The sequence below is a fragment of the Bison bison genome, unplaced genomic scaffold, assembly GCF_000754665.1.
Source record: "Bison bison bison isolate TAMUID 2011002044 unplaced genomic scaffold, Bison_UMD1.0 scf7180017864295, whole genome shotgun sequence".
Taxonomy (NCBI): Eukaryota; Metazoa; Chordata; class Mammalia; order Artiodactyla; family Bovidae; genus Bison; species Bison bison.
In genome coordinates this window covers 7,072,247-7,088,686 of record NW_011494867.1, presented here as the reverse complement: position 1 = coordinate 7,088,686, position 16,440 = coordinate 7,072,247, and the positions used below count along the sequence as shown (strand labels likewise).

The 16,440-nt window shown below is 40.1% G+C and overlaps 1 protein-coding gene across 1 annotated transcript in view; it reads right to left on the bottom strand.

The window, feature by feature from the left end:
- Positions 1–597: 597 nt before the first annotated feature.
- The window catches only part of CENPN (centromere protein N), a 19,675-nt gene continuing 3,832 nt past the window's right edge, over positions 598–16,440 (bottom strand). The window contains exons 3-11 of the mRNA XM_010850787.1: positions 16,187–16,232; positions 13,598–13,657; positions 13,243–13,319; positions 8,608–8,784; positions 7,258–7,359; positions 5,182–5,245; positions 3,566–3,678; positions 1,451–1,577; positions 598–1,222 (exon numbers count right to left, since the gene is read on the bottom strand). Of these exons, the coding sequence (XP_010849089.1) occupies positions 1,140–1,222; positions 1,451–1,577; positions 3,566–3,678; positions 5,182–5,245; positions 7,258–7,359; positions 8,608–8,784; positions 13,243–13,319; positions 13,598–13,657; positions 16,187–16,232 (849 nt within the window). The 3' untranslated portion in view covers positions 598–1,139. The remainder of the gene's footprint in view (positions 1,223–1,450; positions 1,578–3,565; positions 3,679–5,181; positions 5,246–7,257; positions 7,360–8,607; positions 8,785–13,242; positions 13,320–13,597; positions 13,658–16,186; positions 16,233–16,440) is intronic.

The window sequence follows — 16,440 nt, the reverse complement described above, 5'->3', positions numbered from 1 at the left end:
AGGGTACTGTTTTGCCCACCAGAGTAACTAATTCTGATTTTAAAAGTATTGTGTGCCAAAAAAAAAAAAAAACCCACGTGTGAGACAGCATCCATAAGGCTTTTCTTTCTTCCAGCTCGGTGTCCAAGAGGGCAGACTTGAGTCTGACTGCCTGGGTTAGTTAGTTAGTGTTAGTCGCTCAGTTGTGTCTGACTCTTTGTGACCCCATGGACTGTACCCTGCCAGGCTTCTCTGTCCATGGAATTCTCCAGGAACGAATACTGGAGTGGGTTGCCATTTCCTTCTCCAGGGGATCTTCCTGACCCAGGGATCAAACCCAGGTCCCCTGCATTGCAGGCAGATTCTTTACCACTGAGCCACCAGGGAAGCCCAATGGTAATCTTACCTCTGGTTTTATTTTGTCCTCCTGTTTCTTTTTCTGACCTTCATTTGCCCAGATTTCCTCACTTTTAATTCTATCATAATTGTAACATATGTTGTTTTAACACCAAATCCTTTGTGGATCAAGATAGGTACTGTGTTTTAAAGTGTTATTATAAAAGGACATGTGATTTAGTGATGATCACTGAAGGATTTTCACTAAAAGTGACTCATGTACCAGTTTTTAAATATCTTTATTTACAAATTGGTATATTACCAGTCAGTTTGAATGCCATATGTGTGATAAAATAGATTATGAGAAATATCATATTTACAATGAAATCATTATTTTGTATAACTGAATCACCTAGTAGGCTACCTCTTGCAATAATAACTTAATGGGCCCAAATGTGCCCTTTGAATGGACCAATTTTATGCTTCTCTTAGAAAATTTTGAGTTCGGTGTAGTTTCTTGGTGCTTCTTTCTGTGATCCAAGTCTTAAGAGAAAATCCCAATGGAACCAGACCTCTCTGGGATTGAGGAGAGACAGGAGTGAAAGAAAAGACATCCTGTCACATCTTAGTCCCGCAACTGCTATGCTTTGCGGCAGGAGGAAAGAATCAGTCCCAAGAATTACATTGAACATTTCCAAATCTTCAATATCAAGGATGAATTTCTAAAACAGGTTTTGTAGATAGAAGCTCTCCAGCTAGTCATTAACTAAAATTCATATGCAATACAGTCAAGGATGCTGTACTTAACAAAAACCACATATAGCTTATTTATCTCTAATTTTAAAATAATTCTTTCCCTTATTGGGTATGCAAGTGAGCAGTGGAGAAAGTGGTGCATCTGCAATACCTAAAATTAAAAAAAAAAGAAAAGAAAATGAAACATCAGTTTAAAAATGGCCAAGATTAGAGGGTGGATCATGGACCCTCGTTAAATGAAACAGAATATTTTCAAAACGAGGCATGACGGAATAGCAGGCTGGAGCCATGAGAAAGTTGAGAGGCAATTAGTCAGCACAGAGAGGGTCAAATGTAGTGTGTTGTTAATTCCCACTGGTGAAATAAGCTGACCACTTACCGGCTGGGGCCAGGGATTTCAGCGCTTCCAGAAGATGCGGGCTAGAGAACTTTACCAGGCACCGGAGGGGCTCTTCTCTCTCAGCCAGGATGCCCCCGTTTAAGTCACTTTTGAATTTCGTTTCAAGCTGTCATCAGATATATTTATAAATGACTATTAAATACATCAATTGCAATGGCAAAATATAAAGAGACAGGATTATGTGTTTCACTAATTCTTGTTATCAAGAAACACAGGGATGAATGGGAGTGGGACCATTTAAATTGCTAATTGCAAACACTGGGGGAAACCAGGATATCAGCAATATCGCACACAAAATGCCGAGGGTGCACAGTGCCTGACATGCAGGAGATCCTGCCCTCAGGATGTCCTTTACTTGAGCATTAGGTTTACATTCTTAATGGAAAATGAGCACTATTTTTTGTAATCTGTCATTTCAATGTAAAAAAATTTCATGTGTTTTGGGTCACTACCACAATTTAACTTATTATAGAAAATTTAAGAAACATATAGAAGGAGCACAGTGTAAGGAGTCCCCCATACATATCACTCAGCTGAAACAATCACCAGTCTTGTTCCATCTATTACCCCACCTCCTGTTCCCTACTGCCCATATCCACTGGATTATTTTGAAGCAAATCCAAGACACCATAGTATCCTGCTTGTAATATCCATATATACCTAAAAAGGATTTTTTCTAAACTTCACCTCCACATTAGCACACCTAAGAAAATTACTAACAGTTCCTCATATCATCAAATATCCAAGTATTGCTACTTCAATAGGTACTTGGCTCTTAGACTCTAACTTCAACTTTTTGCTTAAAATGATTCTTAAAATTTAGAGGCAGAATGCTAAAGCACTCATGCATGAAGCAGTGCAGAGGGTGAGTAATGTCTGCCGCTAATTCAGATGGCTCAGAACAAAGAAAGAGAAAAGAAAGCAAATGTGGCTAAATGGTAACAACGAGCGCATTTTGAAGCAAAGGGGAAATGGATGCTTACTGAAGTATTCGTGCATGTTTCCTGAAGGTTTGGCATTTTTCAAAATAGAAGAGGTAGGGGAAATTTAGTAGCGGGTATGAATAAATGCGTACCTTGACTTATAGAATAGACACATTCTCAGATGTGTATAAAGCAAAGTTTTGTGGATTAAATCTTATGTGTCCTAGATCAGCAGTTCTCTATGCAGAATCAGCTTGAGGGCTTGTGAAAACAGATGGTTGGGACCCACCTCCAGAGTCCCCTATCCAGTAGGATTATGGGGGGCCAAGAACCTGCATTTCTTACCCATTCCCAGGTGATGGTGATGCTGCTGACCCAGAGACCACACTTGGAGAATGACTGTCTTAGGGTATATTTAAAAGAACTGGGTTAAAACCCGCCATTCAGGGAACTTAACTTGAAAGGTGTCAAATCAACTTTTCCCACTAAAAACAAACCAAACCAAACAGGTGTTGGGCCTGACTAAGCAGATCACTGGTGGACTTCAAGTGTGGCCTGTAGCTGCAGAAAATTCTAAGCAGGAAGAATGTTATTGGAAGGTTTGAAGGGAGGAGAGTGTTATGAATATGAATATGACTATTAGATTAGAGTGGTCATGATATAAATCTTGAATTTTGCTAATGGTGGCCAAGGGCTTGCCCCCCACCTGGCTTTCCTGGTGGGCAGTGACTCACTCCTGGAATGAGCCAGGTTTGCAGGCTACTGTTTTTTTCCCTATGTGATGCCAACTGGGCTATATAATGACTGATTTCTTCAATCTTTTGTCCAATGAGTATTTATGAGCACTGACCATGCACAAACACTATTCTAGGTGTGGATGGGCTAGAAGGATACAATCTGTTTTTCCCTCAAAAATATAGATCACAGCTGGTTACACATAACTGGATTAATATAAAAGGTGAAATGAAAAAGCAGATTCAAAATTTCCAAAGGTTGTCCTTTGCAACAGAGGAACTTACTAAATACGATAAAGAAGTCTATTTTAACTCATAGATTATACAAAATTAAAGTGACGAATGACATAAGTTTCTTTGAATTGTTTTCCACTTGAAATTTTAGTTCTTTTTAAAAAATATTGATAGCTTGTAGTTAGTTTATAGCAACATCCTACCTTATATTGTGCAAATTCTAGTCTTGGTTGAGGATAGTCTCCAAAAATTTCTTGAGTCACTCTCTGCACTCTTTCTTTTTCAACTTTGTTTTCATGAATGATCCTTGAATCCACTATAGATGGAAGATTTTAAGAGAAACCAGCTGTTAGGAATGTATTTCATCCACAAAGTATCATCCTTTCATTCCTAATCTTTCAACTTGCTCATATAATTTTGAAGTAACATTTACTGCCTTTTCACTTGATTGTAATCATTTCTTATAAAGTAGAAAGTTAGAAATATAGGTTGATAAGAAAGAAGATAAAAATCACCCATAATCCTACCACACAAAGATAAATACTGTTAACATTTTAATACATTTGTCTAACCCTTTTTTTCAGTGAATCAAGATATGTATTTTTAAGGCTGGGTTTATAAAATATACACAATTTTGTAGCCTGCTTTCTTTACTTAACATGAAATCAATAGCAGTTCCTATGCCATTGGAAAGGCATGGTTTACTTCATAATGGCTGCACCATTTCATTTTACTGCTAAGTCACTGCCAAGAAAGAGGAACATTTCCATTTTTATAGTATATTATACCCCACCACTTTTTTCGAACTTTCTGATCTGCATTAGTAGTTTCATATTCTATTTTCTTGGGTTTTCTATGGATGGACTCGTGTCAACTATGAATGGTGATATGGTCACGACTCTGATTACAGGCACACCTCAGAAATAAGTGGGTGCAGTTCTATACCACTGCAATGAAGTGACTCACATGAGTTTTTTGGTTTCCCAGTGCATATGAAAGTTATGTTTATATCGTACTGTGGTCTATTACATGTGCAACAGTATTATGTCTAAGAGGACAATATACATGGCTTAATTAGAAAGTACTTTATTGCTAAAAAATGCTGACCATCATCTGAGCCTTCAGCAAGTTGTAATCTTTTACAATAGTAACATCAAAGATCACTGATCACCGTAACAAAAATGAAAAAGTCTGAAACACTGCGAGAAACTGTGACAGAGACACGACCTGAGCCAGTGCTACTGGGAAAATGGTGCCCACAGATTTGCTCAATACAGGGTGGCCACAAACCTTCAATGTGTAAAAAGCGAAATACCCACGAAGTGCAATAAAGTACTTGGGAAGCAATTTACCCAATGCATTAAGATCCTGGGCTCCAGGCTCAGATTCGGTTTTTCTTCTGGCTTTGCTGATTCCTAGTTATGTGATTCTGCTCAGCAAGTTACTAAACCTCTCTGAAACCCAGTTTTCTACCCCTCTTTTCTCATGAAAAGAGCTTGTTCATGGGACTGCTGTGAAGATTAAGGAAATGATACATATAAACACCTTAGTATGGTGCCTGGCACAGAAGAAATGCTCAGTTAAATTATTTAATTGTTTGTTTTGGTTGTGATTATGATTAGATGCCATTCTAGCAAATTCTAAAGGAGACCTATATTAGCTTAGCTTCCCCACTTCAACAGAAATTTACTTTTCAGTTTTCTGAAAACAGGAGATACTTTTGAATCACAATCCTGGTACAGAAATGTTTTACTGGGTGAGAGAAATCTGAAAAGGAATGTCCTTCCAAATTTCAGTTTTTATCTTAAAATACACATACTATTTATATCTAGCCCAAGGCTTCCTTCTTGTAGAGATGTAGTACAGTTGTGAGTTTCAAAGCTCTAGGAAAAAGAAAACAGAAAAAAGTAAATGCTTTCTTAATTTTATCACCTCAAAGTATAGATATTAATTGGTTTTAGTGCACAAAAGTATGGCGAATCTTATCTTTCGTTTTTCCCAACACAGATATTTGAGGCCCTATGCAGACTGAGTTGAGCATTTCTCCTAGAGCGATATTGACAGAGGCTGCCGGGGCCAGCAACAAGGCTGCTTTGTTTGAGGAACTCTGTACCTTGTTAACATAAAAGTGTATCTGGAAGAACTATAGCTGCTGAGCCAAAAGCTAGAGAAATCAAAGGCAGCCTTTACAATGTGATGCTGCAGCTTTATGTCTTTATAACTGTGGAAAAAAACCTCACTGACATTGCTTACAGAAAAATAACTTTCCTGCTGTAAGTCTAAATCTCCCAGACTCCTTCACTCACTTTCCCCCACTGAAAGCACTGTTTTTATAATCAAGTATTTGATGAGTTTTTCTAGAAATGCACCTAATCATAGCAGAACTGTTGATATTAATAGCAATTTGGTAGGAGGCAGGTAGGTAAGAGGGAAGGTGCTATGGGGGAAAATCATTATCTAACTTTTTTTAAAAATATTTTTAATTGGAGGATAATTGCTTTACAGTATTGTGTTGGTTTCTGCCATACATGAACATGAATCAGCCATGGGTATACATATGTCCCTTCTCTCCTGACCCTCCCTCCCACCTCCCTCCCATCCCACCCCTCCAGGTTGACACAGAGCACCAGGTGTGAGCTACCTGCATCATAACAGCAAATTCCCACTGGCTATCTGTTTTACATATGGGAACGTATATGTATGCAACTTCTTAATGTTAAGCTTGTTTTCTTTAAAGAGTAGCTTGCAGGAAGCCATCACTTCTTTCTACTTAGAACAGATGAAAATACATAAGTAGAACATACCTAGGGGCTCGAAGATATACAGTCTTAACAATTCTATAGGAGTCTGAACATATGAGCACACAGATGCCATGCAGAGGGGGGAAAAAAAACACAACAACCCTGAGCCTTGGAGCAAGGCCAGATCCATTATCATTAAAAGGAAAAAATACATTCAAATAATTTTTTTTCTTCATAGGTTTTTTTGTTTGTTTGTTTTACTCCTAGTACACTAGACACACCTCATGAAGTTATGAGGAATTATGGTTATACCCTTTGTACCAGATTGGCCCAGGATAATATGCCTTGACATTTGACCAGAACATTTTTTCTTTTTTTGACTTACACAGCATGGCACGTGGGATCTTAGCTTCCTGACCAGGGATTGAACCCATGCCCATTGCTTTGGAAGTGAAGTCTTAACCACTGAACTGCTAGGGAAGTTCCACACTCAAATAATTTTTTTTTTAACATTCAAATGCAAAGCTCATTTTATTGAAACTCAGTTGAACAAATTACCATTAATTTGCTCTCAGTAAAATTCAGTATTGAAAATGTTTCATGTTTGCCAAGTGAAAAGTAAATAGCTGAAAGGTGTTAATAAAACTTTTTTTATTTTTTTTATTGAAGGATAATTGCTTTACAGGATTTTGTTGTTTTCTGTCAATACACTCAAATAATTTTGACAAATAAACTGTGGGAATTCATAAACCAATGCTTCCTCTTTTAATTCCTATATCACTTACTTGACTAGTGGGACAAAAAATTCTGCTTCTCTCTTGCATAAAAGAATAATATAATCAGCTTCAAAAGATAATGTCAAGTTACTCTGAAGAGAAAATAAATTCTGATTGGAATAGCTGATTAGGAAACAGGGGCCCTATAACATACACTCCAATGACCAATGGGCAGTATAAACAATACAGTTATGAAAAGATGAAAGTGAGGAATCATCTTATTTCCTATCATGTTTGCTGAAATCTTTCTCCACTTCAGGGACATCTAATGTGATCTCCTGTTGTTGGAGGTAGACTTTCCTACCTGCTTAACTTCTAAATTACGCATGAAAGAGAAAATGGAGACTCAGGTTTAAATAGAGTCAAAGATGGGCTCACCTGATTATACTGTTTAAAAACAATAGCCTTAAGAGAGTCCAGATACCGGCTTCTGAGGTCCATTTTCACAATCTGATGGTGTTTGCTAGCAACTGTCAGTGCCTTGAAGTGAAAATTAGCAAGATTATTAATAACATTACTGTGTCTATCTCTTTATTTATAATACTTGTTCAGACAAAATGTAGGAGTTGTAATCAGTGAATAATTTTTACTTAAAAGTGAAAAGAAATCCAGAATAATTAAATCTCATGGTCTGTTACTCAGCTTGAAAAACAAAAACAGTGGCTAGTGGCATTAAGATCCTCAGAAAGGCAAGATCTTTTGTACCATTTTTAGAAAACAGATCCTATTTTTTTTTTTTTGGTCAAACTACACAGCAGGCAGGATATCAGTTCCCCAACCAAAGCCTGAACCCATGCCCCCTGCAGTGGAAGTACAGAGTCTTAACCACTGGACTGCCAGGGAAGTCCCAGAATGATCCTGTTTAAAGTTAGGAATTGTGATAAATTAAGGTGAGAGTTAAGAATAAAGGATGAGGGGGTGACATTGAAAAAGAGATTGTGGGTTTAACTTTTTTATTCAGCAAAAATGTGGATTCAGAAAAGCACCCAGGAAGGTTGAACCACGAAGATCGGACACTTTAAAAAAAAAAAAAAAGAATAAAGGATGAATATGCAAATGTTACCATTTTTGATGATTAGTTGTTAATACTACAATGACACTGCCATGCAAAAATGCAAATAGAAAAAGCAAATTATAGACCCTATGTACCACTCTGGTTTCTGTAATAAAACATCTTCCGAAAGGAACCAGCAAAACAATTAAAAGCAGTTACTTTGGGTGAGTGGGATTGGGAAAAGGGGTATGAAGTCTTAAAAGATTGTTTAGAGACTTCGTTGGTTGGATTTTTACCTCAATTGTGCATTACTTCTCGATTTCGAGACACTAATGAAGAGTTCTAAACCAATGCTGATGCCGTGCTCTCACTTGCAGAATAATAGTACTTCCTGCTCCTTATTTTAGGAGATCAAGAATTATGGGTGGTATTTTACATCAAATGATATTGAGGAGTTTAAACCTACATGGCCCTGAGATAAGGATAATGCAAGAGCTGACTCAATTGGAAAAGACCCTGATGCTGGGAAAGACTGAAGGCAAAAGAAGAGGGCAGCAGAGGATGAGATGGGTAGATAGCATCATCGCCGACTCAATGGACATGCACTTGAGCAAACCCCAGGATAGTGGAGGACAGGGAAGCCTGGCGTGCTGCAGTCCGTGGGGCTGCCAAGAGCCGGACACAACTTACCAACTGAACAACAACAATACCGCTTATAGTGGTTGGTTCCATACCTGACCCAGAAGGGGTAGATTGCTCTTCAGTCGGGAGGACGAAGTGAAGGCATATGGAGTTTGGGAATAGTATACCACGTAAGCAGGTTTGTACTGGTTTGGCTTTTTATACTGTGTTCCCCAGGCAATTCGAATCCATACCGAGTTCTCCTCGGCGTCTCTGAAGCTGACTGTCACCTTAAAAAAAAAAAAAGACATAAGTTCCCTAATTAACATATCATATTGTACCAACAACTGATGCTTTTTAGGGGTGAAGGATGTCACTGTCTGGCTGAAATCTGGCAGTTTTTCTCTTACTTCTCATTACAGTGATTTGGGAAATCTCTGGATAAGTGTTTTATGGTTGCTTTGTAAAGATACATCCATGCCTTGCAAAGTCTTTTGGAAGGAAAAAAAAAGAATTTAAATCCCACAATCAGTGTATGACATCACAAATTTTCAATAATTTCTTGGGCTTTGTCCTGAAAAAAATAGTAGAAAGGGACAGAAAATGGGCTACCTTTAATAACTGGAAAACATAGTTTTTAGTTTGTCTCTTTGTAAGTTTTCCCAAGAACTTTCTATTTTGAAGAGTTTTATCTGATAAGATGTGCAGTTAATCCTCTCTCTCTCACATACACGCACACACGCGCACACACACACACACTCCACCCAGCACTCCCCAGTTACGCTTCCTGTGCCCTCTCATACCAGCTTCTCTCCCCCATGGTTCCAGGAAGGAGTTCTTAACCTGAAGTCAATGGTTAGAATTCAGGGCATCTCTGGACTTGGTGGGGGCGGGGGGAGTTATTTCATCTTTACTTGTGGGCCTCCCTGATGGCTCAGACAATAAAGAATCTGCCTACAATGTAGGCCACCTGGGTTCAATCCCTTATTCGTAAGTGAAATTTAGCATCTCCCTTCAAGTAGGGAGTGAAAGTAGGCATCAAGACAGTAGAATTTTAGGATGTTATTTTATTGTCCACAGAAATCTCAAGTATTTTTATCACATTACAATTGTTGCATGAGCCTTAAGAATATCATTTACACTTATTAGCACTTTGAAGCTAGTTGTTTTTAGACCCATTATGAGATTATTTATTGTGTTAATAAAGAAGCACATGCATTACTGTATCAGTTTGCCATCTTAATGCCTTTACAGTAGCTATCATTTGTTTCCCCTGTGATTCTGTAGATTTTATTTTACAGCATTTAAAAACACACTTCTGAGAAGTGGTCCATAAGCTTCACTAACAGCGAAAGCATCGTTGCCACAAAAAGGTTAAGACACCTGTCCTAGAGCAGCCACTGAGTCACTCTTCAGTCCTGGGCACCGGGAGATACTACTTGGCATGATGTCGCCATCATCAGCCTTTGGGAAAGTGGGGTTAACTAGCCACTAGTTAAGTTATGCAGAGGAAGGTAAAGATAAGCCAGGAGACCTCAGCTGGTTGAGGAAAGGGATGAGGACGTGCTGGTCAGCTCAGAGTAAAGGGACAGGGCAGACAGAGAAGACACAAGGCCTTTACCTGTTTATCCTCATCTAAAACCTGCAGCGCACACAGCATGTCACTCTCCAGCTGGCCTTTCAAGCAGGACAGATGTGACCAGTAAAAAAGCCCCTTTGTTGCCCCAGCGCCATGCTGTTGCTGCTGTTCTAAGTCATGTCTGACTCTTCGTGACCCCGTGGACTATGGCATGCCAGGCTCCGTGGGGTTCTCCAGGCAAGAACACTGGGCTGGGTTGCCATTTCCTTCTCCACCAGCCCCTGCTAGCGTGCCTGAAATTCATTCACGAGGCAAAACCTTTCGGACCATGGTAGAGATAAGAAGAGATCTAACAACTGAAATACAAGGGCATCAAAGTAGGAGTAAATGTGTGTTTCAGATGCTTTTTCCCCTTGCATGGTAGGGGTGGCCTGGGGTTCAGAGAACAGAAATCCCTGCTGCCCAAAAGAGGAACAGGAAAGGCCGTCAAGTGAGGAGCTGGGAGTGAAGTGAAGGCGTCAAGTGAAGGTGCTGGGAAGGAAGATGCACATAAACTCTGAACTGGACCCGAGAGAGGAGACGCTTTCTAGCTTTCTTGTTTTGGGTGAAGTAGGGTGGGTGTGCTGGCTGCAGTTTTGCAAGAGGAGTCAGCCAGTCAGTTTGAGCTTCATGAGAAGGCTGCTTCCAGAAGGGTCCAGACCATATATCTACAACATTCCTGGAGAACTGGCCAGGGATTCTGTAATTATGAGGCTCTTTGTTTTTTTTTTTTTTTTTAAAAAAAAAAAAAAAAAAAAGCAGGTGCATGCAGTATACCCACAGTCCAGATGGGACTCTCCTATAACCTCTGCAGAGTTCACAATTTCATGGTAACAAGTTTTCAAATAATATAATCCAAAATAACAACTTATTCACAAAATTTAAATAATAATAATAAAAAAAGAGAAATCTTGTTTTGGTTTACAGTTTTCTTTGAATTAATTTATAAATACGTTCCCCCTCAAAAGGCTGAAGATTTTGTTTTGTAAACCTCATAAAATGATTCTAAGATTCATTTGGAGGAAAGGTTAGCACATTTTTGACAAAGAAAAATAATTGGGGGTAGGGGTAGGGTTGACTTGTCTTACAGGTTATGAAAATGTTTTAAAAACTAATGATTAATGGAATGGGGAGTTTGCTCCAAGCAAGTGATCCCCCTGATACCAAAACCAGAAGCAGGAAGAGTTGCCTACACGGTCACTGGCAGGACCACTGTGAGTGGTCTCCCTGCTAGGGCAGAGCTGGCCCCTGGAGGAGTAGACCAGAGTAGGTGCTTTCTGCAGGCAGCTGCTAACTCAGGCTAAGCTTGTGCTCCTGCTGGAGACAAGTGAAGGGGGCAATGGGGAGGGGCCGGTGGGATTCCTTCCATGTGGGGGGCACAGCAGGAACAAGAAGAAATATTTCCCTCCAAGAGTCTTGTGGCAGAAAAAGCAGGGCTTGAGGATAAGCCTGGGGAAAGGATGTATTTTCTCTGAGAATTAAGCATGTTTCTAAGCAGTAGAGTAGGAAGCAGATGAGGGAAGGGAGTAAGGATACAAAAGAGAACAGAGAAAAATAGAGCAGAAAAATCGGATGAGGATGCAGGAGATGAATGCAGAGCACACAGAAGGGTCCTTGTAAGAAAGGAGATGAGGGCACATGTTCGGTGACAGGTGGATAAGTAGAGAGCAGGACCAGTTCCAGACTAAAGGATGAGGAAAGGGGATGGAGGTGACATCACCTTTACGGCAGAAGGCAAAGAGGAACTGAAGAGCCTCTTGATGAAGGTGAAAGAGGACAGTGAAAAACCTTAAAGCTCAACATTCAGAAAACCAAGATCATGGCATCTGGTCCCATCACTCCATGGCAAATAGATGGGGACACAATGGAAACAGTGACAGACTTTATTTTCTTGGGCTCCAAAATCACTGCAGATAGTGATTGCAGCCATGAAATTAAAAGACGCTTGCTCCCTGAAAGAAAAGCTATGACCAACTTAGACAGCATATTAAAAAGCAGAGACATTATTTTACCAACAAAGGTCCATCTAGTCAAAGCTGTGATTTTCCATTAGTCATGTATAGATGTGATAGCTGGACCATGCAGAAATTTGAGCGCCGAAGAATTGATGCTTTTGAACTGTGGTGTTGAAGTCTCTGGAGAGTAACTTGGACTGCAAGATCAAACAAGTCCATCCTAAAGGAAATCAACCCTGAATATTCATTGGAAGGACTGATGTTGAAGCTGAAACTCCAATACTTTGGCCACCTGACGCAAAGGACTCATTGGAAAAGACCCTGATGCCAGGAAGATTGAAGTCAGGAGGAGAAGGGAACTAGAGAGGATGAGATGGTTGGATGGCATCACCGAATCGATGGATGAGTTTGAGTAAGCTCCAGAAGTTGGTGAAGGACAGGGAAGCCTGGTTGTGCTGCAGTCCATGGGGTCGCAAAGAGTTGGACATGACTGAGTGACTAAACTGGACTAAAGGGGATGGAGAGACAAGTCAAGGAGTTTGAGAATCAAAATATGCTCCAAAAGGGAACACCAATGTGCCAGAGGATGGGCATAGTGAGGTGGATAGGACAGAATTTGGGGCATTTGCTAGTCTTCCTCTATGCAAGGAGGACTAAGGCAGAGTCAGGTGGGAAGGGAATGAAGCAGGGGAGGCTGTGAGAAGGCTATCACCTCAGCCTATGACAAGATGTTGAAGTGGTGCTTGGCTCTCGAGCTACAATGACCAAACCGCAGCCATGAACCACCCAGGGCCATTTAAGTAAAATTCATTATTGTTAAATAAGATGATCATTTTTAGATTCTCAGTCAAACCAGCCACACTTCAGGTTCTTGGCAGCCACATATAGCTGCTTGGCTGGTGCTAGACATCTCTGATCTAGAACACTGCCATCAATGCAGAGTCCTACTGGGCAGTGCTGCTCTTGAGAAAGAAGCAGAACCCCTGAACTGAAAGCTAAGGCGAGCAGAAAGTTTTTACAATGAGCAGAGTTTGTCTTTGATATTGAGTAGAATAGTATGGAATATTACTAACTGAAATTCTCGCAAATTAAAAAAACAAGGTAGTGATGAATTTTAAGTGCATGGGTGCCGTGAAATTGAATCTCATGGAAATTCAGATAAATTCTATTCTTACATTTTTTAATGCTCTCTGAAGAATTTTCTTGAATGAACTTTTGAATTGTTCCATATCAAAAAGATCAATGTCGTCACCTGTCAAAGTGAAAAGAAAAATCAAGAAAAATCAGGGGAGCTACACTGTCTTCAATACATTTGCAAAGACCCTGAAGGTAAGAACAATAATGATCGAATCACACAAACACTGCCAGTATCTCTGACTCAGCATCACCAAATATAGTTCTCACTTTTCTATACATGAGTAATAATCACTTCATTTGGAAAGAAGAGACTTAAGAGGAATATGCTGCTGTTCCTTTTTAAATTGCCCAAATATCAAATACAAGTGTTTGGTTTAAAATGAGAAACATCACCTGGTGCTTTACTCATCTGAAAAACATCCCAAATTTTCTGGTGCCGATGAAACTGAGTATCTGAGGGAAGAAGAAACAGCTTATTACTGCATGTCAGAAAACTTTCAAGCAACGGGCTTATAAGTACATATTTTTAATAATGTGAAAGTGGAGAAAATAACAATAATTTACAAATTAAGTTATGCAGATTTTTCTTTGAAATATAAATTTTCAATGGGTTAAATTTACTCCAATAAAATAAGTTATAATGAATTACTCAACACAGTAGAGATTTAGCCTTTATTCTTAGACCATTTATTCTGTCCATACAGGTCTACTCCACAGAGTGCTGCATCTCTCCAGCAAGCCAGCGATGACATGTTCCCGGCACTGGTGTTTCCATCGACTTTGCTTATTTTGCGCTCTTCTCCTAGCTCCTTAGGCACCTCATTATGGTCTCTACTAAAACGCCACCATGCAAAAAGGCCTCCCTGAGCACTCTACCCAAATTGAAGCCCCCATCCCACTATGGTTTTTCCAGTAGTCATGTATGGATGTGAGAGCTGGACCATAAAGAAGGCTGAGCACCAAAGAATTGATGCTTTCGAACTGTGCTGCTGGAGGAGACGCTGGAGAGTCCCTTGGACTTCAAGAGATCAAACCAGTCAATCCTAAAGGAAATCAACCCTGAATACTCATTGGAAGGACTGATGCTTTAGCTGGAACTCTAATACTTTGGCCACCTGATGCGAACAATCAACTCATTAGAAAAGACCCTGATGCTGGGAAAGATTGAAGGCAGGAAGAGAAGGGGACGACAGAGGATGAGATGGTTGGATGGCATCACCGACTCAATGGACCTGAGTTTGAGCAAGCTCTGGGAGATGGTGAAGCACAGGGAAGCCGGGTGTGCTGCAGTTCATGGGGTCACAAAGAGTCGGACGTGACTTAGCAACGGAACAACAATAACAACATTCTGCCCTGCTCTAGTTTCCTTCTTGGCACTTATCACTACCTGACATTACAGCATATATTTAGATGTTCATTTGTACACTTGCTTGTACACATGGGATACTGGACTTAGTCTTGTTCATACTGGACTTAGTCTTGTTCATCTTATTCCCAGTGTCTAGCCACTGCTGCTGCTGCTGCTAAGTCACTTCAGTCGTGTCCAACTCTGTGTGACCCCATGGACGGCAGCCCACCAGGCTCCCCGTCCCTGGGATTCTCCAGGCAAGAACACTGGAGTGGGTTGCCATTTCCTTCTCCAATGCATGAAAGTGAAAAGTGAAAAATGAAAGGGAAGTGGCTCAGTCGTCTCTGACTCTTCATGACCGCATGGACTGCAGTCTACCAGGCTCCTCTGTCCATGGGATTTTCCAGGCAAGAGTACTGGCTGGCATTAAATATATGTACTTGATGACTGACTGAATGAATGGATGAATGTATGATACAGAAGGCACCCTTTAGGAGTTACAAACTTAAGAGTATCTTGGATTAAAAATGGATCCAGTAAGTTATTGAGCTCAGTCCTAGCACATCATCATCCTGGCTTTACTCCGTCCCTGTGCTGACCCCCATCTGCATCCGTGTCTTTGGACCTAGGACCAAGGTGCTCTGCACCCCAAAAAGAGGGACTGTGGGCTCCAACACTCAAGGACACCAACCTGCTGTGCCTTTGAACTATTATTTTTCTTGCCCTGTGTCTTTTTTTTTTTTCTTTTTTGGTGCCTTAGTGTTCTCTCCCTATCCAGTCTGTTTATGGTGATGGCCTGAGAAATCTTCATTATCTAGTTTTGTCTAAAACAGGTGTAATCAGGTACAATGTGATGTCTGCCCTTAAAGACAGCATCCAAAGGGTTTTGTTTCTTTCTAGTATATTCTTCCTTGGTTCTGTGTTTCAGAATTCAGATGGCCTGCTAAATGATCTCTGAATAAGGTTGTTATATTAATAATGGAGATGAATCATTTTTTGTTGATAATGATTCTTTTAAACACCATGCAGAAGTTCATGATAAATGGCAAAGAATTAAGTACAAATGCTGACATTTCCTTGAATAGTACATATCTGAGACTAACCCATGATCTTTGTGACAAGCTTGGTCCACTTCTAGTGTCCACTGTCTTAGTCAGGGGTCCACTTTCTTTCTAGTGGCACATGCAGACCCCGGAGCCGTGCCTGCCTCTCTCACTCAGTACCCCCTTGACCACACCACGTGCAAGTCCAGTCAGTTTTATCCTTACAAGCGGCACTGTAATTATAACAAATTCTCAGAAATATATTTTCAAATTCTGTTAGCAATAATACAAAGCCTAGCAAATATTTACTATGTGCCAATTATTGTGATAAGAACTTTTCAAGTCTTATCTTACTTAACCCTCACAACGATCCTGTGAAATACAGGTTGTTATTATGTCCATTTGATTTAGGAAAAGTCTGAAGCTTAGAAAAAGGTGACATGACTTGGCAAAGGACACAGAGTGGTACGTGACAGAGCTGAAATATGAAACCAGGTCAGCTTCACTTTAAAATCTGAGCCATCACATACAAAACTGCCTCTCTGATGAAACTGGACTGGTTAAGTGTAAATACAAATCACCAAGACTTACAAATGATGTCTAAATGGGCTGCGTCATTGAGACTCGCACGGTTCTCCTGAAAGAGATTATAATAATACTTTTAGTAATTATGGTGACAGGTTTGGTTCCACTCCATCTACATTTTAGGGTTGCTAAGGCTACCCTACATTTTAGGGTACATAAGGCTACATTTTAGCACATTTTAGGGTTGCTAAGGACAAACTACGAGGGCCCTCTCCATACTGTACTGACAACGTGTCTCCCAACTATGCTCTTCTGTTAAG